We start from the raw sequence: 25,307 nt of genomic DNA on the forward strand, positions 1-25,307 counted from the left end.
AGAGTCACACTCAGAATAGAACCTTGAGGAACACCCTCTTCTTGTGTGAAAGGCCTAGACAAAGTGTTGCCCATCCTGACTTGGAATCTACGATTCTGCAGGAAGTTTTTTATAAAAATTGGCAGATTACCCCGCAGTCCAATTTCATGCAGATCACGGAGTATTCCGTATCGCCAGCAGCGATCATAGGCCTTCTCTATATCGAAAAACACAGACACTAAGTGCTGTCGTCTAACAAACGCTTCGCGTATAGATGTTTCAAGGTTTACTAAATTGTCTGTGGTACTTCTGTTCCTACGAAATCCACTCTGATGTGGTGAAAAGTAGTTCTTTTCCTCTAGGAGGAACATCAGGCGTCTGTTTACCATTCTCTCGAAAAGTTTGCAGAGACAACTAGTCAGAGAAATTGGTCTATAATTAGAGGGATTCTTGTGGTCTTTACCTGGCTTGGGTATGGGAATGATGATAGATAGCCTCCAAGAGTCTGGAAAAGTATGTTCTGTCCATATTCTGTTAAACAGATTCAGAAGATTACTGAGGGAATTGTCTGACAGATTTTTAATCATGCTGTAGTGGATTTTATCCGGGCCTACAGCAGTATTCCCCGAGCGAGAGATTGCTGTACATAGTTCTATTCTGCTGAATGGCACATTATATTCCTCATTAGATGGGGAGTGGAAGTTTAGATATTGTTTTTCAGATCGCACTTTGTAAGCCTGAAAATCCTTTGTATACATAATATTGCTGGATGAGGACGAAAATGTTTCACCCAAACAATCAGCAATACCTTTTATGTCACTGATTATTGTGCCATTATTTTCCAGCATGGACAGAGAGTGAGAAGCATATTTCCCGTTAATTTTATGGATTTTATCCCAGACCGCTTTTGAGCTGGTGGAAGATGTTATGCTAGATACATACTTCCTCCAAGAATCCCTTTGGCTTTGCCTCCTTATTTTTCTGGCATTTGCCTTTGCTTTTTTAAAAGCTATCAAATTCTCAGCAGTGGGGTATCTTCTGAAGATCCCCCATGCTTTCTTTTGTTTTTTAAATGCTACCTCACAATTCTGATCCCACCATGGTTTCGGATGTTTTGGATATCTGGTTGACGTTTTCCCCATTGTTTTTTCGGCTGCCTGAATAATACTCGATGTGACAACTTCTACTGCATCATTGATATCGGCAGTATTGACCATTTCCTCAGTGATGTTAGCCAAAGAGGAAAATGTAGGCCAATCTGCCGTTTCAAATTTCCAGCGTGGTGGACGGGCTGTTTCACAGCTTTCTCTGCCTCGATATTCTAAAAATATTGGGAAGTGGTCGCTGGAAAGTGGATTACATCCAACCTTCCATGTAAACGCTGAAAACAGATTTGGACTAGCTAATGTCAAATCAATGGCAGTAAATGTTCTTGTTGGGGCGTGGAAGTATGTCACTTCTCCAGTATTAAATAAATACGAGTTGGTGATTGCCTATAAATCTCTCAATGGCCCTGCCTCGACGGTTTATGTCGGGACTGCCCCACATTGGGTTGTGGCCATTGAAATCACCGAGTAAAAGGAATGGAGTCGGCAGTTGTTCAACCAAGGCATCCAATTCATCTTCATCGATTCTGACATCTGGTGGCAAGTATATGGAACAAACTGTGACAGTAACGCCAATTGAAATTCTGACTGCCACAGCTTGCAGCTCTGTTGTTATTTGTACCGGTAAGGACGGGATGCGGTTTGAAACCAGTATAGCCACACCTCCGCTGGCACGGTTGTGGCTATCGTCATCCTTACGATAAAGATTGAATCCTTTTAAAGAAATATTTTCTCCAGGTTTCAGATGGGTTTCCTGGAGTGCCACACAGAGAGATGAGGTAGATAATGTCAAGTGTTTAATGTCAGAAAAGTTGTTGCGGAAACCACGACAGTTCCATTGGATTATTTTGTTATCCATTATGTGTTTGAGGTAGCATTCTTCGCAAAAGTGTCCCTCTTCAATTTCACAGAGGATTTTCCTTTTGGAGGTGAAATTGGTTGTGGCACCTCCATATTATTCTCTTCATCAGAGATATCAGAGAACTCACTCATAGATTGAGCCTCTGATTTTTTAGATTTAGAGAGAGCTGCTTTCACTCTCTGTTTGTTTAGTGGGTTCTTACTTGCCTTCTTAGAACCCAGGTTTCTTGTTGTGACCCCTGTTTTAGGTAGGGGTGCTTTTGCTTTTAGATTCTCTTTTTCTTGTGTTTCTTTTGATGGGATCAGTAGACATTTCGCATGGCAAGTGAGAGATTCTTTCGGAGAAACTGAAATATTCGTTTGAACTGCACATGTCTTTGTGGATTTCAAAACAGCTGCAAATGTCTTCTGTTTCAATGGTGCACTTGAAGTGACCATGCGCCGAGCCTCTGGGTAAGGTATGTTGCTAACTGTTTTCACTCGTTGGATTTCTTTCTCTCTCTGCCATGCAGGGCATTTCCGGGAGTAGGCAGGATGGGCGTCTTTGCAATTCACACAGCATGGAGTATTGGTACACTCAGCACTCTGGTGACCTTCACTTCCACACTGTGCACATACGCTCTTTCCTCTGCAGGATGTTTGAGAATGTCCAAACCGCTGGCATTTGAAGCAGCGCAGTGGGTTTGGAACATATGGTCGAACTGGACAGCGCAGATATCCTGCAGTAACAAATGATGGTAATGTTGGCTTTCCAAAAGTGAGAATGAGATGTTTAGTTGGTATCAACTTGCCATCACGACGAATGGAGATGCGTCGGACAGCAGTGACACCTTGATCTGAAAGACCGATCTGGATATCTGATTCATCTTCAGACATCAGATCGACCTCAGATATCACACCACGTGATGAGTTCAAACTTGCGTGTGGTGTGATGGTGACTGTTATGTCTCCTAGAGATGTCATTTTCAAAAGCTTTGCTGACTGTTGAGAGGAGGCTGCTTCTATCAGTAGGTCCCCTGACCTCAATTTTTGTATTTTCTTTAAATGTCCAATAGTTGATTCAAACAACTTTTGAATTAGGAAAGGGGAACACTTAGACATCGGTTTTTCAGTAGTACTATGTACTATGAGATAAATTGGTTGGTTGGAGGAACTGACCTCCTTTGGTTGTGATGCAATGGTGCTTGTGGTTTTTGAATTTGTTGAATCCATGTTTAAAAATAACTATTCAGCTCCTAGTGACCCCACCCACCATGGGGTCCAACAAGGGGATGCCGTCACATGGGAGACTCCCATAGACCGTCACACCAGGGTTTCCCAGGAGCTATACCCTCACAATGCAGTCAAGAAGAGCACATCTTGCCTGACGTGTCCGCCCGGTCTGCATCGATCGGTTGACTCCAAGCCGAGGTCAAGAATGACTCACCGACCAGCCGATTGACTCAAACGGAGCCTGATTTGAGCCTCCCGTTTATCCGAAGCAGGGGCCAAAGCAGTGTGTTGGGGACGGTATGTTGCCCCTCAACTACCAGGATCCCCCTTTCCGGCATACGGGCCACCACGCACGGCAAACACGTGGGTGGGCGTTCAGATCCCAGGGATGGTAAAGAAGAAATACCAAACCATCTCTGGGAGGTCCCCTCACCACGGACAGGAACCCACATCGAGGGGGGCTCATATCAAACGCGCCCTTGACAAAGTCCAACGAATCTGCTTACTTTGCATATCCGGCGCTTATAGGACATCACCAACGGCATCGCTGCAAGTTATTACTGGTCTCCCTCCGCTCTTCCTCAGGGCTCAAGCCATCATGGCTTTGTGGAGGTTAACCCACCTCAACATGACCACTCAAAAAAAGAAAGATTTCATCAACTACCTCCGCATTAGCCTCTTGCCAAACCTTGATATGGACTCGCTCTTTAACCTAAATTGTAAAACCCGAACTAAAACTTTTTATCCATCACCTCTTCACCCAGCCAAGCAGCCCATCATCTACATCAACAACGACCTCGGCACGTCCTTCTCCACTCAAATCGTCTATACTGACGATTCTAGGTCCAAGGACGGTGTGGGAGCCGGCCTGGCCCACTACTCTACCCACAACAATACATTTATCCACCGTGAAAGCTTCCACCTTGCCTACCACTGCACTATAATGCAAGCCAAGCTTTATGCAATCTACAGAGCCCTTCAGTACGTCAACACCTCCCGCAACCTCAGGAACAGCCGCATTGTCATCTGCTCTGATAGTCGTGCTGCTCTCCTTAGCCTCAACACCAACAAAAGTGGCGGCAATCTCCAGAGGCTCATCATCCAAGAATTGATCAAATGCAACAACAGGGTCATTTTCCTATGGACCCGATCCCACGCCGGCGTCATAGGAAATGAAGAAGCAGACCGCCTTGCAAAAGAGGGGGCCTCCAACTCATCTATACTCGCCTACGATGACATTCCTTTAATAGCAACAAAACACCTAATTCAAGACACGGCCTTTGGCATCTGGCAACGCCTGTGGGACGAAGGTAATACAGGCAGAACCACCTACAGCTTTTTTCCGAACATCCATAACAGACTAAAACTAAACTACGTCACAGTTAACTTTATCACCAGCCAGCTGTTCACCAATCATGGCAACTTTCAAGGATATCTACACCGGTTCGGCCACAGTGACACCCCCCACTGCCAGTGCGACAACATGTCTGTTCAAGACAATGAACATCTAATATTCAAGTGCAGCAAGTTCGACCATCTGAGGTATAACCTATTCAGGACGGTCATACAGGAAGGCCATAACTGGCCATGTGAACTCAGTGAACTAGTGCACAATAAGAACACTTATAAGGAACTCATGGCTTTTATCAAAGCCACAAAAGCTCTGGACTTACGTTTAAACTCCTAGCACTTCTCGCGTTTATTACTGTTTACACTTTATTTCTGTTAGTACTCATCTACTGTTACGAGCTCTCTAATGTCACGTGTCCTTATATTTACTGTAAATTTTGCATGCTATTTTATTTTATGTTACTGGTATTAATCTTATTTTTCTTTTTCTTTTTTTTTTTTTTTGTATTATTCGACCCGCGACTTAATTTCTTCGCAGACTCACACTCTGCGTCTTTATGTATACTTTTTTATTATATTATTCATTAATATTGTCATAATTTTCTCAACTCGGCAAATGTTAGCCGCAGTTTCTGTACGCATGGAAAATGTCCATGTTTTGTAAATATGTATATAATTGCTTTTTAAATAAACACTCGGTGCGGCTCATGACCTCCCCTTCCTCTTATCACTTCTTTTCAAACTCTTCACCCCCTTTCGGCCTCTGCCAAAGCAACTTTCTCTTAAACTAACTCCTTCTCATTTCTTTTCATCCCCTTCGAGGATATACCTATGAGTAATGCCTCCTATCACCTTTATAATAATCTATAATAATCTATTACTAGACTGGCAGGAGATCTAAAAGTCATCCACATACAGAGAGTGTTTCACACTGGGAGGAAGACATTTAGCTATGCTGTTAATTTTAATTAGAAACAGAGTCGCACTCAAAAGAGAACCTTGAGGAACACCTTCTTCTTGTGTGTAAGGCCTAGATAAAGTTGTGCCCATCCTGACTTAAAATCTTCGATTCCGTAAAAAGTTTTTTATGAAGGTTGGCAAATTACCCCGCAATCCGAATTAGTGCAGATCACGAAGTATTCCGTATCGCCAGCAGCGATCATAGGCCTTCTCTATATCGAAAAACACAGACACTAAGTGCTGTCGTCTAACAAACGCTTCGCGTATGGATGCCTCAAGCTTTACTAAATTGTCCGTGGTACTTCTGTTCCTACGAAATCCACTCTGATGTGGTGAAAAGTAGTTCTTTTCCTCTAGGAGGAACATCAAACGCCCATTTACCATTCTCTCAAAGAGTCTCTTACGAGTTGCCTCTGTAAAGATTGGTCTGTAATTAGAGGGATTCTTGCAGTCTTTACCTGGCTTGGGAATGGGAATAATGATTGATAGCCTCCAAGAGTCAGGGAAAATATGTTCTGTCCATATTCTGTAAAACAGATTCAAAAGATTACAAAGGGAATTGTCTGACAAATTTTTAATCATGCTCTAGTGGATTTTATCCAGGCCTACAGCGGTATTCCCCGAGCGAGACATCGCTCTATGTAATTCAATTCTGGTGAATGGCACATTATATTCCTCATTAGATGAGGAGTGAAAGTTTAAGTACTGTTTTTCACTTTGGGCTTTATAAACCTGAAAATTCCTTGCATACATAATATTGCTGGATGAAGCCGAAAACGTCTCACCCAACAAATCAGCAATACCTTGTATATCACTGATTATTGTGCCATTATTTTCCAACATGGACAGGGAATGAGAAGCATATTTCCCATTAATTTTATGGATTTTATCCCAGACTGCTTTTGAGCTGGTGGAAGATGTTATGCTAGATACATACTTCCTCCAAGAATCCCTTTGGCTTTGCCTCCTTATTTTCCTGGCATTCGCCTTTGCTTTTTTAAAAGCAATCAAATTCTCAGCAGTGGGGTATCTTCTTAAAATCCCCCATGCTTTCTTTTGCTTTTTAAATGCTGCCTCGCAGTTCTGATCCCACCATGGTTTCGGATGCTTTGGATATCTGGTTGATGTTATCCCCATTGTTTTTTCAGCTGCCTGAATAATAGTCGATGTGACGGCTTCAACTGCATCATTGATATCAGCAGTATTGACCATTTCCTCAGTGATTTTAGCCAAAGAAGAAAATGCAGGCCAATCTGCTGTTTCAAGTTTCCAGCGTGGTGGACGGGCTGTTTCACAGCTTTCTCTGCCTCGGTATTTTAGAAATATTGGGAAGTGGTCACTAGAAAGTGGATTAGATCCAACCCCCCATGTAAATGCTGAAAACAAGTTCGGACTGGCTAATGATAAATCAATGGCAGTGAATGTTCTTGTTGGGGCATGGAAGTATGTCACTTCTCCGGTATTAAATATATACAGTTGGTGATTGCCTATAAATCTCTCAATGGCCCTGCCACGACGATTCATGTCGGGACTGCCCCACATTGGATTGTGACCATTGAAATCACCGAGTAAAAGGAATGGAGTTGGCAGCTGTTCAACCAAGGCATCCAATTCATCATCATTGACTCTGACATCTGGTGGCAAGTATATGGAACAAACTGTGACAGTAACGCCGATTGAAATTCTGACTGCCACGGCTTGCAGCTCTGTTGTTATTTGTACTGGTAAAGACGGGATGCGGTTTGAAACCAGTACAGCCACACCTCCACTGGCGCGGGTGTGGCTGTCATCATTTTTACGGTAGAGATCAAATCCTTTTAAAGAAATTCTTTTTCCAGATTTCAAATGTGTTTCCTGAAGTGCCACGCAGAGAGATAAAGTAGACGATGTCAGGTGTTTAATGTCAGAGAAGTTGTTGCGAAAACCACGACAGTTCCATTGGATTATTTTATAATCCATTATGTGTTTGAGGCAGCATTCTTTGTAAAGGTATCCCTCTTTAATTTTACAGCCGATTTGCCTTTTGGAGGTGAGGCTGGTGATGTAACCACCTTATTAGTCTCCTCATCTGAGAAGTCGGAGAACTCACTCATAGACTGAGTCTCTGATCTTTTAGATTTAGAGAGGGCTGATTTTAATTTTTGTTTGTTGAGTGGGTTCTTATTAGCTTTTTTTGAACCCACATTTCTGGTTACTACCCCTGCTTTAGGTAGGGGTGTTCTTTTCTTTATACTCTCCTTTTCTTCTGTTTCTTTGGATTGAGTTAATAAACATCTAGCATGGCGAGTGAGAGATTCATTTGGTGAAACGGAAATGTCTGTCTGAACCCCACGTGTGTTTGTGGACTTCAAAACAGCAGCAAATGTTTTCTGTTTCACTGGTGCACTTACAGTGACCACGCGCCGAGCCTCTGAGTAAGGTATGTTGTTCACTGTTTTTAGGCGTTGAATTTCTTTTTCTCTTTGCCATGCAGGGCATTTCCGGGAATAGGCAGGATGGGCATCCTGGCAGTTCACACAGTGTGGAGTACTTTTACATTCAGTACTGTTGTGGCCTTCAGTTCCACACTGTGCACATAAGCTTTTGCCTCGGCTGCAGGTCTGGGAATGTCCAAATCGCTGGCATTTGAAACAATGCAGCGGATTTGGAACGTATGGTTGAACTGGGCATCGAAGATATCCCGCAGTAACGAATGATGGCAATGTTGGCTTTCCGAAAGTGAGAATCAGATGTTTAGTCGGTATCAGCTTGCCATCACGACGGATGGAGATGCGTCGGACAGCAGTGACACCTTGATCTGCAAGACCGATCTGGATGTCTGATTCATCTTCAGATCGACCTCAGATATCACACCACGTGAGGAGTTCAAACTTGTGTGTGGTGTGATAATGACAGTTATGTCTCCTAGAGATTTAGTTTTTAAAAGCTTTGCTGACTGTTGAGGAGAGGCTGCCTCTACAAGTAAATCTCCTGACCTCAATTTTTGAATTTTTTTAAGATGCCCAATGGTTGATTCAAATAATTTTTGGATCAAAAAGGAGGAACATTTGGACAGAGATGTTTCTCCCGTAGCATGAACAATAAGGTAAGCCGGTTGGTTGGTAGAAGTAAAATCCCTTGGTGGTGATGCATTGGTGCATGGTGTTTTAGATTTTATTGAATCCATATTAAAAATTATTATTCAGCTCCCGGTGACCCCACCCACCATGGGGCCCAACAAGGGGATGCCGTCACATGGGAGATTCCCACAGACCGTCACACCAGGGTTTCCCAAGAGCTATACTCTCACAATGCAGTCGAGTAGAGCACATCTTGTCTGACGTGTCCACCCGGTCTGCATCGATCAGTTGACTCCAAGCCGGGGTCAACAATGACTCAACGATCAGCCGATTGACTCAAACGGAGCCTGATTTGAGCCTCCCGTTTATCCGAAGCAGGGGCCAAAGCAGTGTGTTGGGGACGTTATGTTGCCCCTCAACTACCAGGATCCCCGTTTCCGGCATACGGGTCACCACGCATGGCAAACACATGGGTGGGCGTTCAGATCCCAGGGATGGTAAAGAAGAGTTACTAAACCATCTCTGGGAGGTCCCCTCACCACGGACAGGAACCCACAACGAGGGGAGAAGCAGCAAGGTAGTAGCGATCGTAGGCGAGGATTCAGATCACCTTTCCCATTCCTCCATTAAAATCATGAGAAACGTTGAGTTTAATGGTTTCCAGATGAGGAGAAAAATGCACTCTAAGGATCAAAGTGTAAAGTTCATAGAAAAGTTTTTCTAAAAGTATTTCCAAGCTTTTCACACTGGGAAGAAAAAACTGGTTGGGGTGTTTGGTATAAGTTTTGGAACCAAGGGGGGGATGGCTCGAAAATGTTTGGGAATCACTGCTCTACGTCATACTATAATATCTTTCGATGGAAAGTAGGTGATCCCTTCAATGACTCTCAGATCCGACATGCTGAATTATTCATGGGACGATCATGAGCAGGGAAATACTTATGCCAGACATGTAAGAACATATTTATTTTAAAGTTTCAATAAGTTAATGAAATAATCACTATGTATATGTATTTACCGTAGCACAAAACTACTTTACATTGCATCATTAAGAAAAGCATAAACATGATTTACCAGGGCTCTTCTAGACATTTGTGTAATGCACACACATTGTAGGTCTCTGAGACAAGGTCACAGACGAAGAACAGAACAGTTATAGATACAGTCCCGCATCAACATTTTATGGGTCCTAAACTAGAAATAAGTGTGAGGTTCTACTTTTTTTTAGAAGAAACTTATTATAGAGCACTATTAAGAGAGTAAACAATGAAATAATTGCAGCGATATTTTGTTTCTTTGTGATTTTTAAACTGGTTTTTACTCGTATAAATGTTTAAAACAATGAAACAATTATTAAAATTTCCAATAACTTCATAATATTTTGATACCCACAATTTATAAAGATGAAATTAAAAAATGCAAAAACTAAGAGACTTACGAGGCCTCGGGCTTCAGCTTAGTCATCCGATAGGTAAATCCAGCACTGAGTAGAAGCACTTATACTATAGAAGTACTAGACTGGCAGGAGATCTAAAAGTCATCTACATACAGTGTGTGTTTTCACACTAGGAGGGAGACACTTAGCTATGCTGTTAATTTTAACCCGGTAGGGTCGTATCATTTGACAATCATAGGGGTTGCTGCGTGTCACCTCGACCCACATTTTAAATATTAAAAATTAAACTGTTAACATTATTTAATTACTAAACAGAAATAATTTAACATATATGTTAACTTTGTAAACCGTAGTTAATAATTTATTGACATTTGAATTTACATATAAAAATTTCCACGAAAATTTAACAAGTATCTGAAACATTCTATTTGAAAAAACATGAAAAAATTAGTGATGATAAAAGGCATTTTTATCACAGAAAAGGTATGTAACTCCATGATTTGAAAAAATTATATTTATTACATTTACATTACATTAATAATACAAATTTACAGAAGTCAAGGGTCGATGTGGGTCACCATAACCCAAAAGAGCCATTATCTTTTAATGCATTCTGCGAAACTGAGTAATGGCCATACGTTCCGATAATAACAAAGAATATAGGAAGCTACTGTGAGTGACATCAGTAAAACACAAATTATTAAAGATTCAGCAAATCATAACAAAGTGTGAGGGTCAGAATGGGACATGCGACCCCTACCAGGTTAATTAGAAACAGAGTCACACTCAAAGTACAACCTTGAGGAACACTTTCTTCTTGTGTGAAAAACCAAGATAAAGTGTTGCCCATCCTGACTAGGAATCTTCAATTCTGTAGGAAGTTTTTTATAAAAATTGGCAAATTACCCACAATCCAAATTGATGCAGATCACGAAGTATCCCATATCACCAGCAGCGACCGAAGGCCTTCTGTATATCAAAGAACACAGACACTAAATGCTGTCATCTAACAAACGCTTGCGTATGGATGTTTCAAAATTTACTAAGTTGTCTGTGGTACTTCTGTTCCTACAGAATCCACACTGATGTGGTGAAAAGTAATCCTTTTTCTCTAAGAAATACATTAGACATCTGTTTACCATTCTCTCGAAAAGTTTACAGAGACAACTCATAAGAGAGATTGGTCTGTAATTAGAGGGATTCTCTCAGTCTTTTCCTGGCTTGGATATGGAAATAATGATAGATAGCCTCCAAGAGTCAGGAAAAGTATGTTCTGTCCATTCTGTAAAACAGATTCAGAAGATTACTGAAAGAATTGTCTGACAGATTTTTTATCATGCTGTAGTGGATTTTATCCGGGCCTACAGCAATATCCCGAGTGAGACATCGCTCTATGTAATTCAATACTGGTGAATGGCACATTATATTCCTCATTAAATGAAGAGTGAAAGTTTAAGTACTGTTTTTCACTTTGGGCTTTATAAACCTGAAAATCCCTTGTATACATAATATTGCTGGATGAAGAGGAAAACATCTCACCCAACAAATCAGAAATACCTTGTATATCACTGATTATTGTGCCATTATTTTCCAACATAGACAGGGAGTGAGAAGCATATTTCCCATTAATTTTATGGATTTTATCCCAGACTGCTTTTGAGCTGAATGGAAGATGTTATGCTAGACACATACTTCCTCCAAGAATCCCTTTGGCTTTGCCTTCTGATTTCTTCTGGCATTTGCCTTTGCTTTTTTAAAAGCAATCAAATTCTCAGCAGTGGGGTATCTTCTAAAAATACCCCATGCTTTCTTTTGCTTTTTAAATGCTGCCTCGCAATTCTGATCCCACCATGGTTTCGGATGTTTTGGATATCTGGTTAATGTTTTTCCAATTGTTTTTTCAGCTGCCTGAATAATACTCGATGTGACAACTTCTACTGCATCATTGATGTCAGCAGTATTGACCATTTCCTCAGTGATGTTAGCCAAAAAAAAAATGCAGGCCAATCTGCCGTTTCAAGTTTCCAGCGTGGTGGACAGGCTGTTTCACAGCTTCCTCTCCCTCGATATTTTACAAATATTGGGAAGTGGTCACTAGAGAGTGGATTAGATCCAACCTCCCATGTAAACGCTGAAAACAAGTTTGGACTAGCTAATGATAAATCAATGGCAGTGAATGTTCTTGTTGGGGCATGAAAGTATGTTACTTCTCCAGTATTAAATAAATATAGTTGGTGATTACCTACGAATCTCTCAATGGCTCTGCCTTGACGATTGATATCGTGACTGCCCCACATTGGATTGTGGCCATTGAAATCACCGAGTAGAAGGAACAAAGTTGGCAGCTGTTAAACCAACGCTTCCAATTCATCGTCATTGACTCTGACATCTGGTGGCAAGTATATGGAACAAACTGTGACAGTAACGCCCATAGATATTCTGACTGCCACAGCTTGCAGCTCTGTTGTTATTTGTACCGGTAAGGACATGATGTAGTTTGAAACAAGTATAGCCACACCTCCACTGGCGCGGTTGTGGCTGTCATCATCCTTACGGTAGAGATCAAATCCTTTTAAAGAAATTTTTTCTCCAGGTTTTAGATGTGTTTCCTGGAGTGCCACGCAGAGATGTAGATGATGTCAAGTGTTTAACGTCAGAGAAGTTGTTGCAGAAACCACGACAGTTCCATTGGATTATTTTGTAATCCATTACGTATTTGTTGAGGCAGCATTCTTCGCAAAAGTGTCCCTCTTCAATTTCACAAAGGATTTTCCTTTCGGAGGTGAGGTTGGTTGTGTCACTTCCATATTAGTCTCTTCATCAGAGATATCAGAGAACTCACTCATAGATTGAGCCTCTGATTTTTTAGATTTAGAGAGAGCTGCTTTCACTCTCTGTTTGTTTAGTGGGTTCTTACCATCCTTCTTAGAACCCAGGTTTCTTGTTGTTACCCCTGTTTTAGGAAGGGTGTTTTTTGTTTTACATTCTCTTTTTCTGGTGTTTCCTTTGGTGGGATCAGTAGGCATTTCGCATGGAGAGTGAGAGATTGTTGTGGAGAAAAAACTGAAATATCTGTTTGAACTGCACATGTCTTTGTGGATTTCAAAACAGCTGCGAATGTCTTCTGTTTCAATGGTGCACTTGAAGTGACCATGCGCCGAGCCTCTGGGTAAGGTATGTTGCTAACTGTTTTTACTCGTTGGATTTCTTTTTCTCTCTGCCATGCAGGGCATTTCCGGGAGTAAGCTGGATGGGCATCTTTGCAATTCACACAGCATAGAGTATTAGTACACTCAGTGCTCTGGTGACTTTCAGTTCCACACTGTGCACATACGCTCTTTCCTCGGCAGGATGTTTGAGAATGTCTAAACCGCTGGCATTTGAAGCAGCGCAGTGGGTTTGGAATATATGGTCGAACTGAGCATCGAAGATATCCCGCAGTAACAAATGATGGCAATGTCAGCTTTCCGAAAGTGAGAATGAGATGTTTAGTCGGTATCAACTTGCCATCACGACAGATGGAGATGCGTCGGACAGCAGTGACACCTTGATCTGCAAGACCGATCTGGATATCTGATTCATCTTCAGACATCAGATATCACACCACGTGATGAGTTCAAACTTGCGTGTGGTGTGATAGTGACTTTTATGTCTCCTAGAGATGTCATTTTCAGAAGCTTTGCTGACTGTTGAGAGGAGGCTGCTTCTATCAGTAAGTCCCGACCTAAATTTTTGTATTTTCTTGAGATGCCCAATAGTTGATTCAAACAACTTTTGAATTAGGAAAGGGGAACACTTAGACATAGGTTTTTCACCAGAACTATGCACAATGAGATAAGCTGGTTGGCTGGAGAAACTGACCTCCTTTGGTGGTGATGCATCATTGCTTGTAATTTTTGATTTTGATGAATCCATGTTTAGAAATAACTATTCAGCTCCTAGTGACCCCACCCATTATGGGGCCCAACAAGGGGATGCCGTCACATGAGAGACTCCCATAGACCGTCACACCAGAGTTTCCCAGGAGCTATACCCTCACAATGCAGTCAAGAAGAGCACATCTTGTCTGATGTGTCTGCCCGGTCTGCATCGATCAGTTGACTCCAAGCCGAGGTCAACAATGACTCAACGAACAGCCGATTGACTCAAACGGAGCCTGATTTGAGCCTCCCGTTTATCCGAAGTAGGGGCCAAAGCAGTGTGTTGGGGACGTTATGTTGCCCCTCAACTACCAGGATCCCCCTTTCTGGCATACGGGACACCACGCGGGTGGGCGTTCAGATCCCAGGGATGGTATAGAAGAGATACTAAACCATCTCTGGGAGGTCCCCTCACCACGGACAGGAACCCACATCGAGGGGTTTTATTTTTAGAGTTGGTTAGTTATATATTTAATTGAATTCAATTTATGTTACTAAGTTTGTTTTTTACCGGTATGTCTTCTTTTTTGAAGATAGGTACGGTATTTGAATATTAATTCTAATAATATTAATTATTGACGTTGGACTTGGGCGACGTCTGTTAACAGGTATTTGCACTATGTTTACAATTTTTACAGTACAGAAGTGCGCCGTTAACCCGCGGTGATTGGGCTCCAAACTGCAAAAAGCGTTCAGAACGCAAGTTTTAGTTGTACTTCCGAAAATTTTCACTTTTAAATGTTACCCCACTTTTAAGGGTCTCGAAAGTTCTAATATAGTCATTTTGGGGGGCCCGGATCTCGCAAAGGCGCACCCGTACAGTACACCCATGATTAAATATTTCAGCCGTGGCTTACGTGGTCCGCTGCTGAAAGATTTTATGATAATGCATAAATTACAAGAAATGAAGTGATTTACGTTATTCTCAATATTCGTTATTCTAGTTCTTATTCTCGATCTTCGCTATTCTAGTTTGAATTTCATTGTAAGTTATTTTATTTGTTATTGAAAAATACAAGACTAATCTTTTATAAATACCTCTTTGAAGTTATAAGCCAGCATTTAAATATTTAATCTGTGATAGTGCAAAATTGGGATCCAAGCTTTTTCCCCAGCTTAACGGCGCTCTACTGATTGTCAGATACTGCTTTGCAGTATCTGACAATCAGTGTTTTATAGTATTTGGAGTATTTGTATTTGGCTTGTATTTGTAGAATGCCATTCAATTGTGATACGTCAGCGTCTCCCGTTGTGGATCCCAACAACATATTTGACAACTTAACAACGTACGAATTTCGTACCTACCTCCCCACCGAAGAGGCCGCCCAGAAATTTTGCCATCTTGTGGGGCTCGTGCCTCATCCGGACCTCACCGGTTCCATACCGCCATGTCCTCATTGCGGAGGTAAGCATCGCTTGATTCTCGCATGTACAGGAGCAGCCGATATTCGCAGTGCAGCGTTTCGATACGTTTCTAAGCAATTTCAATGTGTTTGTCGTAATTTTGCAGGCCCCATGCAGAAGGAACCGGCTCCACCTGAGAGGTTCGGATTCATCTACCGCTGCAAGAAACTGAAACAAAAGAAAACAGTAAAATGACAAACAGGCGGCACCATCAGGAGGGCCGTGTTCACCAGTAGCCTGTCATGCATTCACAACACATTCTTTGAATGGGCGAAACTGTCAGCGCAAGAAGTATGATATTACAGTCGATTGGAAATTTCTGTAATTTGATCGTGCCGATTACGATGCCGTATGTATAACAGATGTGTTTTCTTTGTATTTTACAGGTGCTGACTTTGGTATATTCGTGGGTCATGCAGCTCCCAGTCACCATCGCCGCGCAGCAATGCTGTGTGGCCCTCGCGACAGCGGTAGATTGGTACAACTTCTGCCGGGAAGTTTTCGTCTCCCATGCTCAGAACATCCAGCTTGGCAGTGAAAGATTGCACGTCGAGGTGACCGTCAACCCACGTTGCTGACTTTGCCGAAATGTCTCTCTATATTAATGTTTTTTATCTTTCTTTCAGATTGATGAGACCTTCACCTGAAGGCAAAAATACAACCGCGGCCACGTAGGTGCCCAAATTACAATATTTGGTGCCTACTGTCGGAAAACGCAAGAGCTGATGTACTGGCATGTAAGTAGTAGTGAAACATTACTTCTTTTTATTGTTTAGTTATCGTGTAAGGCAGGCTGTCCGGCAGACATTGGCGCATTTTAGACGTGTTATATTTTCTCGTATTCTTTCAGGTAGACAACAAAAGCAGACGTGTTCTGTACAGCCACATGATCAGATACATCGCTCCCGGTTCCATCATTGTTTCCGACAGCGCGGCCCAGTATCGCAATTGTGCTGCTTTTTTGGGCTTCTCTGAACATAAGATCGTCAACCACAGCCAGCGGGGCCCCGGGAGGTAAGAAGCACAAAAATGTGCTATGTGCTAATTGAAAGAAATGGACGAGCATTATGGAGAAGCGACATTTATCTGTTTTTTTTTGTAGATTCGTAAACATGGATGATCCCGAGGCCCACACTCAGAACATCGAGTGCAGAAATCGCTGGCTGAAAAAGTCCATAAAGTCGCTCCGCACAGACAGGAGCCTGCAAAGCTATACCTGCACTTACGTGAACAGGACGCGGTTCTGTCCCAGGGCCCACAACATCAACCAAATTCCGGCAGTTTCTACAAGACATTGTGGCCATCTACCCAAGCCCCGGTTGCCAGGGTCTCTAACTCCAGACAATTGGTGTGCCCGTGGATCAACATCTGCCGCCAGACGTGCCCTACTTCGATGTTTCCGTGCACGAGGGCGACGAAGAGGAACGGCAGGGGGATGACGACCGCCCAGTGAGTAGTGCAGCCTGTGTATAGTGCGCACGACCGAAGAATACTTCTTTGCAAATGAAAAACCTGGATTATGTAATTTTTCAGACAACATCGAGTGACACCACCACCACCACCTTCGTCATCGACCCCCAGGACCTAGCCAAGGCAAAGACCAGCGGCCTTACCCTGTCCTCACCTACAGACATCAGGAACAGGCTAAGCATCGCAGGGTAGCGAGAAAAAAACATCGCAAAAGAAACAAGAAGAGACACTGTTGAAGGTGAGTGCAGAATCTGTTTTCTTGCCCTTTTCCACCAGTAGTTAAAACGTGTGTGGGGCCAAGAGTTGAGAATATCAATACTAATAATGATAATTACTGTTTTCTTCCTATTCGAGGTCTAATTTTAGTTTCTAGAATCCGTTTTTCGGGTTATGTAAATAATTTAACAGGACATCTGTTGGAAGCTCGCCCCCCCTGTTGGCAAAGTGGTTGTCGAGTTAAAGTCGTTAAACCCGTGATTTATCTGGTAAACAAGATCAAGATGGTAAAGAAATGGGTGCGCGAGACGATTTAATTGTCACATTCCCGACCTAATTGACAGATCCCCGATCGTAGATCGTGGGAGCAACTGAGGGATCGACCGACCGATCGGGGTAAGTTTGGGTCATCGGGTTGCACCGAGTTCAAAGCGGAATCGGTCCGGCTTTCCATCGAGGGAGGCGGTATTCGGAGCCGAGTGGTCCCGGCTGCGCCTTCTCCAAGTCAGAAAAACACATTTAGATGTAATTTACAGGACCGTCGTCCGGGGAAGGGCTTGACCCGACTCGGACGGGGAGCGGCCCGGGAGGGGGAGTTCGGGGATCTTCGGCGACCCCACGGCCCGAATCGCGTCCCTGGCAACAGACCAGGGACCAATAGAGAGAAAGAAGACCCTCGTTCGGACCAACCAAAAACTCGGGATTTCGGGAAAGAAAGGTTATAAAAAGCCCAAGACTCCCGGGGCACGGAAGGCAGAAGTGAAGGTTGAGAAGAGAAGACCAGAGTCGACGGATATCATATACCGGACCTCTAGGACTTCGAGTGTTTTTTCACCCGTGAGTGACTAAGATTAAGGGACCCAACTTCCCATCGTGGTTCTCCGAGGGACTTTTCTCCCCAGCTAGCCTCCAGTGAAAACTTTCCTCTACGGTAACGGACTCCAAAACGGACGGCGAACCACCTACCAAGAGGAACGGACCAACAAGACGACACTACTCTTATTGTAAGCATGTTTCTGTCAAAATAAACGCGTTAAAATGGAAAACACAATCTCAGTGTGAGTCGTCTTTGTGTTCAGCAAACCACTACCCCCATACGGTAAAGACCCTTTCGAGACATCCTGACCTAAAGCGAGTCGGGTCAACTTCGCCCCTTTCACTAAGAGGCGCAAATCCTCACAGTGGTGTCAGAAGTGGGATTCAAAGTCCCAAGAAGAAAAAAAATACAAAAAAGAAATATATATATAATTTTTATTCCAAAAGTTGGTGAGGAACCCGTTAAAATTGGTTGAAAATGAAAAGTGGGGCTAGACAAATGGACGCAGAGGCGGACGCACAGTCACGCTCAAGAGGAACGAGCGGTTTCGGGGGATCAGCTTTGGCTTTTGTGGGAATGTTACCGGCATATTCCGGAGAAGACGGGCGCGTAACGGACTTTTTCGAGACGTTAGACGAAATAGCTAGTCTGGCTGGATAGACTTCCCGGCAGTGCCTGAGTATTGCCAAATGCAACCTCACAGGAGTTGCATGGGATTTCGCGCGACGCGACGTTAAAACGAAAAAGGTAAGCGATTACAATAGTTTTAAGCGATTAATGGTTGAACAATTCGATGAACAGCCTTATTCGATTCGTGTCCAGAAATTCCACGCGTGCATGCAGAAACGGGACGAGAAGGTCCAGGAGTTTGCAGTTCGGTTACAAACTCTGGCCAGCGACACAGTGATTACGCAGGCTGGAGAAAACGAGCTGGAAACAGAGATTATCAAACAGTGCCAGCAAAAAGAGCTAGACAAAAAACTTCGGATTCAGTTTTTGCATGGTCTCAACGACTGTCTAAAACGAAACGTCTTGACCCACAACCCTCAGACATTTTCAGATGCATTGACAATCGCAAAACGAGAAGAAACAATTGAACAATTAGTGGGAAAAACGCGAACTTGGGTGGCGAGTGTAGATACGGCAACCGACGCGGTTTCGGCAGGTTCGGAAGGGGAGACAGGACAGCCCGAGTCCGAGCTAGAGGCAAAAATAAGTCAGATTACAGGGCAATTAGCTAATATAAAAAAAAAATCGAGCTTCGGACAGCTCCGGGACCGGGACTGAAAGACTCGCCGCCCCCGAGAGAGAGAAATGCGCAAAGTAGACCGATGCCGCCATTTAGAAATAAGGCAAACGAGACATCCGCACCCCCTCGAAATTATTTTTTTAGTCCGCGTTATCCAGTACCCGCGACCCCGTCTTTTAATAATAATCGGCCAGCCTTCGGGAGGCAATCCAAACAAACGAGTTATGGTCGACCTGGCAGGCCGAATTCTTTCCCTTATGATTCGGGAAACTGGAGGACACCCATGCAGAGTCCGCCATTTTTCCCAAGTTGGTTCGCACCTACCTATTATGCGCAGGCAAGGATGCCCGAATGGCAGGGACCCACATTCTCCCCATCCTTCGCATCACGGTATTCATGGGCGGACGCGGCGCCGTTTTATGAGGCGCGTTATGGTCAGGGATGGCCAGGGGAAAGGTTCAGTAGCGAGTGCTCATCACCTACGGTAACGGTGACTGAGTATCCCGCGTTACCCGCGCCAGAAAACTCGTCCGACGGGACAGAAAACGACTCACGGGGACAGAGGAAAAATGCTAATCAGGATCGGAAATCGAAGTCAAGCGGAAAACGGCTCGAATCGGTGAACGTTAGAGTGCCGGCTTGTTCCTTCGTGTGTTCGGGAAATGAGGCGAAAGAGACTACTCGGATAACGGGTGTAGCAAGAAACGGGCGAGAAACAGTGCCTGTAGGCACTTTGGTCTGCAAGATTAATGAAAATTGAGCCCTAGTGTTGGTCGACACAGGTGCGGCGGTTACGTTGATATCAAAGACCTTTCTCCCGGATTGGAACACGCTACCTCGATTAGAGCCCGGATCAGTAGAGCTATACAGCGCTTCGGGACATACGATCAAAAATTATGGGAAGGTCAAGCTAGTTTTCAAAATCGGGAATCTGACGTTTGTTCACGAATGCTATCTGGTCGACCCAGACATTACCGGATCAAATGACGGTCTTCTCGGTCGAGATGCAATCGCGCAAAATGATCTGACGATCTCCATGAAAAACGCGGAGATAATTCTCCCGTCAGGAGAAAAGGTGTCGTTCCAGGACGAATTGGAGCCCGTAGGTGACGATTTCTTAAGGGATAAGCCCGGAAATTCAGCGCGAGGTGATCCAATGGGCGCGGGGAAACTTTTAAAGTCCGGGAGAAGTAGCAGGAACAGTGGTCGGAATAGTAATCAGTATAATGAAGGTAGCAGTAACAATAATAATTGTAAAGAGTCAACAATTGGTAACGGGTGTATTAATGGCGTAAGTAGCGGGAAAATAAAGTATGATAAGTTGGTTAGTTTTCAAGACTTAAAAGAAAGGTCGGCGCGTAGAAAAAGGCGTATCCGCCGTAGGGGAAACGGAAACCCCGTCGAGAAAGGGTAGAGTTCCTGTTCCGGGAGTGACTCCCCTAACGAAGTTGTCTTAACAGACAATTACGTCATTCCTCCAAGATCCGAAGTGATTGTAAAGAGGAGAGTGACCTCGAAGGAGGTCAACCAAGTAGGCGTGGTAGAGCCGTTTTCACCCGAGCAACAACATTTGTTTATCGCCGGTGTTTTAGTGCAGACGCGCAAACCTGGCAAAATTCCCGTACACCTCATGAATACGGATGTACACCCAATGAAAGTTAAGAAGGGATTAAAGATAGGCGCATTTTTCAAGGCGGAAAATGAATCTAGGGATCAGGCCGCTCCCGAAGAGCTGCCTGAAAGCGAGCTAACGCGAGCCCAATTTGCTAACCTATTTAATTTGAGCGAAGTAGGGAAGGGTAAAGTAGCCCCCTTACTCGATCTCCTGTATAAGTATAAACACGTGTTCGCCAAAAACGACTTTGATCTTGGCTTCTGTAGCTTAGTTCAGCATGATATAGACACGGGAAATAGTCCCCCGATTTATCGTTCCCCGTATCGGATCCCCTATGCGCAACGAGAACACATGGACAAGTTAGTCAACGACCTAATCGAGATTGGAATCGTGGAACACTCTCAATCTCCGTGGTCTTCCCCGGCATTATTAGTAAAGAAATCTGACGGTTCGCAGCGTCTCGTGATAGACTTCCGCCAATTAAATAAGGTCACTAAGATAGACCCTTACCCTTTGCCCATAATACAGGAGTCACTGAGCCTGTTGGGGAAGGCGACCTACTTCTCGTCAATGGATACCTTGAGTGGATTTTGGCAGATAGAATTAAAATCTAAGGAGAAGAGCAGTTTTAGTACACCCTCGGGACATTATCAATTTAATCGCATGCCGATGGGCCTCGTCAATAGCCCTAGCACCTGGCAAAGGGGAGCTGATTTGATTTTGAGCAGGCTTAAAAATAAAATTTGTCTTGTTTACATGGACGACATACTTGTGTTTAGTTCCACCTTCGAATCGCACCTCGAGCGTTTAGAATTGGTACTCCAACGCTTATCCGAGTCAGGTTTAAAGCTAAAACCGAAAAAGTGTCACTTTTTACAGCGCCAAATTAAATTCTTAGGTCATGAAGTGTCGGGGGAAGGAATCCGTCCCGACCCGGCAAAAATTGAGAGCGTTAGGAATTTTCCTCGACCGCGAAATGAACGGGATATCAGAGCGTTTTTGGGATTAACCGGGTATTATCGACGGCACATTTCCCAATACGCGAGAATTTCGAGACCCCTTTCCGATTTACTGAAAAAGGATGTCGAATTCCAATGGAATGAGGAACGGGAAGCGGCGTTCGAGAGGCTCAAGGGGATGCTTATCTCTGCCCCTCTCTTGCGATCGCCCGACTTTGAAAGTCCTTTTATTTTAGCGACAGATGCATCGAACGCCGCAATCGGCGCGGTGTTGTCGCAGGAGGACGAACGGGGCGAGCTTCCGGTGGCCTATGCCAGTCGACTCCTCAAAAAGGCAGAAAGAAATTATAGCACTACGGAGAAAGAGTGCTTGGCGGTGATTTGGGCGATCAAACAGTTTCGCCCGTACCTTTACGGCAGACAATTCAAGGTTGTCACCGATCACCGTCCGCTCAAATGGCTCATTAACGTGAGGGACGAGAGCTCGCGCCTGAGTCGGTGGAATCTAGCCCTGCAAAAATATCAATTCGAGATCGTTCATAAACCGGGTAAGGCTCATTCAAATGCGAATGGTTTGAGCCGTTTGCCGATTGCGCAAGTAGAGGAGGTAACCCCGATCATTAGTAAGGCTCAGATTAAGGAACAGCAGCAGGGTAATGAATTTTGTAACCGCGTCAGACAGCGCTTGCTGGGAGACACTCCCTTGCGGCAGGGCGATCCTAATGTCGATTTAACCTCTTATTACTTAGACGCCGACCAAGTCCTATATCATAAAAAATTAATCCCCGAACAAAACGAGGTTTGGGAACAGATCGTCGTGCCGAAGACCCTGGTAGATCACGTGCTAAAGTAATTTCACGATATCCCCACGGCGGGACATTTGGGCGTAAAAAAATGAAACGAAAGATTCGGACGCAATTCTTCTGGCCCGAAATGGCTAGGGATATAACCCGTTATTGCCAGAACTGCGAGGAATGTGCCCTGCGTCATCGTCAAGTTCCGGGACGTCAGGCACCTTTGCAGTCTTTCCCTCGGATTACGAGACCTTTCGAGATGACCGCAATGGATATACAGGGCCCGTTTCCAACGACACATAAAGGCAATAAATACTTGCTAGTGTTTATAGACCACTTTTCCCGGTGGGCGGAGGCGGTCCCTATCCAAAACGCTACAGCAGAGACGGTCGCTAAGGCTTTCGTGACTCAGATTGTTTTACGTCACTCGGTACCCAAGAAATTACTCACTGATCGCAAAACCAATTTTATGTCAAAGCTTATGCAGGAAGTGTGCAAATTATTGCGCATAAATCGCCTCCTTACTACCGCGTATAATCCGGAATGTAACGGTATGGTAGAACGTCTAAATAAAACACTCGTTGACATATTAACTCATTACGTCGATCGAGATCAGCGGAACTGGGACGAAATGATCCCGTACGCGCTTTTCGCTTACAACACAACGGTACACGCCAGTACCGATGACGTTCCCTTTTTCCTGTTGTATCAAAGAGATCCAGTCTACTCCTTTGATGTTGTAACCGTGCCAAATAGACCCCTGTATGATAGCAATGAGAATTACGCAAGCGAGTTAAGATTACGGCTGGCCACCACGTATCGTTTAGCTCAAGAGCATGCGGAGAAAGCCGCGGGTGATAGACAACAGTATCATCAGCGGAAAAATAAACCGTATCAGTTTGCAGTGGGGGATAGAGTATTTGTAAAAGAGGCAGCAGTTGCCCCCGGATTGAAGCGCAAATTAGCTCCGCGCTGGTCCGGTCCTTTTAGAATCATTGCCGAAACCAGTCCGGTCAATTTCGATGTCCAGCATGTACATACCGGTAAGAAATTGCATGTGCACGCGAACCGTTTAAAACGACGGTTGTGCATTCGGAGACCTCGGCAACGGCACCGAAAGACCCGGACTCCCACGCCAATGACCAAAGCGATGTGCCGACGGTTAACAGACCGCAATTAGCGGAGCCCGTGGATCCGTGGGACGAGGTTATCTTAACCTCAATCACCCAGGACCAAATGGGGGAAACGACTCCCGAAGAGTCTGACCCTCAGGCGGTTAGCGCGCGTGCGTCGCATGGTTATGCGTTGAGAAGTCAAGGTCCAGTGCCCGAACAGCCCTGGGTCTTGCCAACCATTAGTCGGACTAGACGGAGTAACGCCTCGGGTGGCGAAAAAGCTGTGATCAATACGGGTATAGATTCAAGCGCTAAAGGGGAGACTGATGGTTCAGGAATGGCGGATCAGGGCCAGACGTATCCCCAATTGCCTTTAGTTCCTCATGGTCTGTTCACTCGATGTGAATGATGGTCTCTTCCCGTAAGCAGAGGTCATCATCCAAGAGACCGTAAAGTATTTTTGTAAACAAAAAAAAAATATATTTTTATAATTTTCTTTATACATGTCTATTTCGCGTGCAAGAAACTCAGGGAATTGTCGCGTTGACGCCCCTAATGTAATCACCCTGTGAACCGAACAAAAAGGTCACAGAAAGGGGTTCGAGTCGTATAAAGACGTAATGATTTGTAAAGATTGAGCGTCGCATACAAACGAATATGAAGTCGCTAAACGATGGTCGTAAAGCTAGCTGAACGGAAGGAAAAGAAAGAACGTGCAAATCGGGCGAACCGCCTCGACAAAAGTATGAGGTTTGGTAAAAACGCGAACGCGAGAATAGGATAGGAGCGGTCGACTGATTTCAACGTCTCGTTTATTTGTTTTTAGGAAGGAAAAATAGAGAAAAAAAAAATGGCGACCAACGAACGGAGGGACCGAGAAGACCGGGAGACTGCCGGGCGCACCGTGACCTTACGGAAATGGCCCTCACACTCGCCGGGTTGGTGGACTGCCCGGTGTGTTGGGAGAGGGCAGCCCCTCCCGTCACTCTATGTGAGAATGGTCACATTCTGTGTCCCCGATGTCGGAGACGCGTAGAGCGCTGCCCGTTATGTCGGGGGCTCTTAAGTGAAGGAAAATGCTTTATCTTGGACCAACTAGTTAACGCCCTTGCGCACCCCTGTCGGTACCGACAAGAGGGGTGTAAAAAGTTTTTTGGGGAAAGGGACCGGGAGGCCCATGAAAAGCATTGTCCGTTTAGGACGTGCCGCTGTCTGGCCCTCGCCCCGGGGTGCCGTTGGGAGGGCCCTCGCCCCGGGGTGCCGTTGGGAGGGCCCTCGGGAAGCCATTTCTCGACACCTCGCGGGGGCCCATCCCGCGGTAGTGGAAGAGGAATCTTCCTCATTACGAATGATCTGCATGGGATGGCACCTGGCTCGGTGACGTTCGTGGGTTGCCAGCATCGCCTGGGGCCACAGCAAATTCTTGGCCCAGGTTGTGAGAGAGGAAAAAAGAGAGGACCAGGTCTATTTTCCCATGGTATATTTCCTCCTCTGGTCTCTGGGCACCCGCGAAGACACTTGGCGTTTTCGCTACTACATCCACCTAAAAGAGTGGGCCCAGCGGGTGACCTATGAGGACGAGCCCCGATGGGTAGCGGGCAGTGTGCTCAGTACTTTAAAGCACAAAGACTGCCTGGCTTTGCCCATCGCCCTCGTCGAGGGCCTGTCCGGAGACGAGGCCGTCGAAATGACGGTGGCCATTCGCTCCGTGGGCGAGAGGAAACCGGAAAAGGCGATGCCCCCTCCCTTTCTCCAGGAAGTGGTGGCCTCGGCAGACGAGACTGAAGTGACTCCCCCGCATCGAAGGGAAGATGGAGAAGGAGAC

General features: G+C 44.7%; 4 protein-coding genes across 4 annotated transcripts; 1 reads left to right on the forward strand and 3 right to left on the reverse strand.

Moving 5' to 3' along the window:
* Window positions 1-1,943: 1,943 nt before the first annotated feature.
* On the reverse strand, window positions 1,944-3,158 carry LOC136979458 (uncharacterized). The gene is made up of 2 exons (XM_067275469.1): window positions 2,864-3,158; window positions 1,944-2,782 (listed from the first exon to the last, which is right to left on the reverse strand). Exons 1-2 carry the CDS (start codon window positions 3,156-3,158, stop codon window positions 1,944-1,946), a joined length of 1,134 nt encoding a protein of 377 aa, XP_067131570.1.
* Window positions 3,159-3,546: 388 nt separating this feature from the next.
* Window positions 3,547-4,845, forward strand: LOC136979460 (uncharacterized). The gene has a single exon (XM_067275470.1). It carries the CDS (start codon window positions 3,547-3,549, stop codon window positions 4,843-4,845), a length of 1,299 nt encoding a protein of 432 aa, XP_067131571.1.
* Window positions 4,846-5,627: 782 nt separating this feature from the next.
* On the reverse strand, window positions 5,628-6,680 carry LOC136979461 (uncharacterized). Its single transcript, XM_067275471.1, has 3 exons — window positions 6,562-6,680; window positions 6,201-6,444; window positions 5,628-5,930 (listed from the first exon to the last, which is right to left on the reverse strand). Exons 1-3 carry the CDS (start codon window positions 6,678-6,680, stop codon window positions 5,628-5,630), a joined length of 666 nt encoding a protein of 221 aa, XP_067131572.1.
* A 6,190-nt stretch (window positions 6,681-12,870) lies between these two features.
* Window positions 12,871-13,515, reverse strand: LOC136979462 (uncharacterized). Its single transcript, XM_067275472.1, has one exon. The coding sequence runs from the start codon at window positions 13,513-13,515 to the stop codon at window positions 12,871-12,873; it is 645 nt and encodes a 214-aa protein (XP_067131573.1).
* Window positions 13,516-25,307: the final 11,792 nt, after the last annotated feature.

The sequence above is a fragment of the Centruroides vittatus genome, unplaced genomic scaffold, assembly GCF_030686945.1.
Source record: "Centruroides vittatus isolate TY-2023 unplaced genomic scaffold, ASM3068694v2 contig_626, whole genome shotgun sequence".
Lineage (NCBI taxonomy): Eukaryota > Metazoa > Arthropoda > Arachnida > Scorpiones > Buthidae > Centruroides > Centruroides vittatus.

Bases quoted from the DNA above. Each gene is read 5' to 3' on its own strand.
- LOC136979458 (XM_067275469.1), bottom strand. From the start codon at position 3,158: ATGGATTCAACAAATTCAAAAACCACAAGCACCATTGCATCACAACCA. The intron at 2,783-2,863 runs GTTTGAACTCAT...TCGGTCTTTCAG, and splicing joins CACCATCACACCACACGCAA to ATCAAGGTGTCACTGCTGTC.
- LOC136979461 (XM_067275471.1), bottom strand. From the start codon at position 6,680: ATGGTCAATACTGCTGATATCAATGATGCAGTTGAAGCCGTCACATCG. The intron at 6,445-6,561 runs GTGGGATCAGAA...GGCGAATGCCAG, and splicing joins CCAAAGCATCCGAAACCATG to GAAAATAAGGAGGCAAAGCC. The intron at 5,931-6,200 runs GTTTATAAAGCC...CCCATTCCCAAG, and splicing joins TGTATGCAAGGAATTTTCAG to CCAGGTAAAGACTGCAAGAA.
- LOC136979460 (XM_067275470.1), top strand. From the start codon at position 3,547: ATGGTAAAGAAGAAATACCAAACCATCTCTGGGAGGTCCCCTCACCAC.
- LOC136979462 (XM_067275472.1), bottom strand. From the start codon at position 13,515: ATGTCTGAAGATGAATCAGATATCCAGATCGGTCTTGCAGATCAAGGT.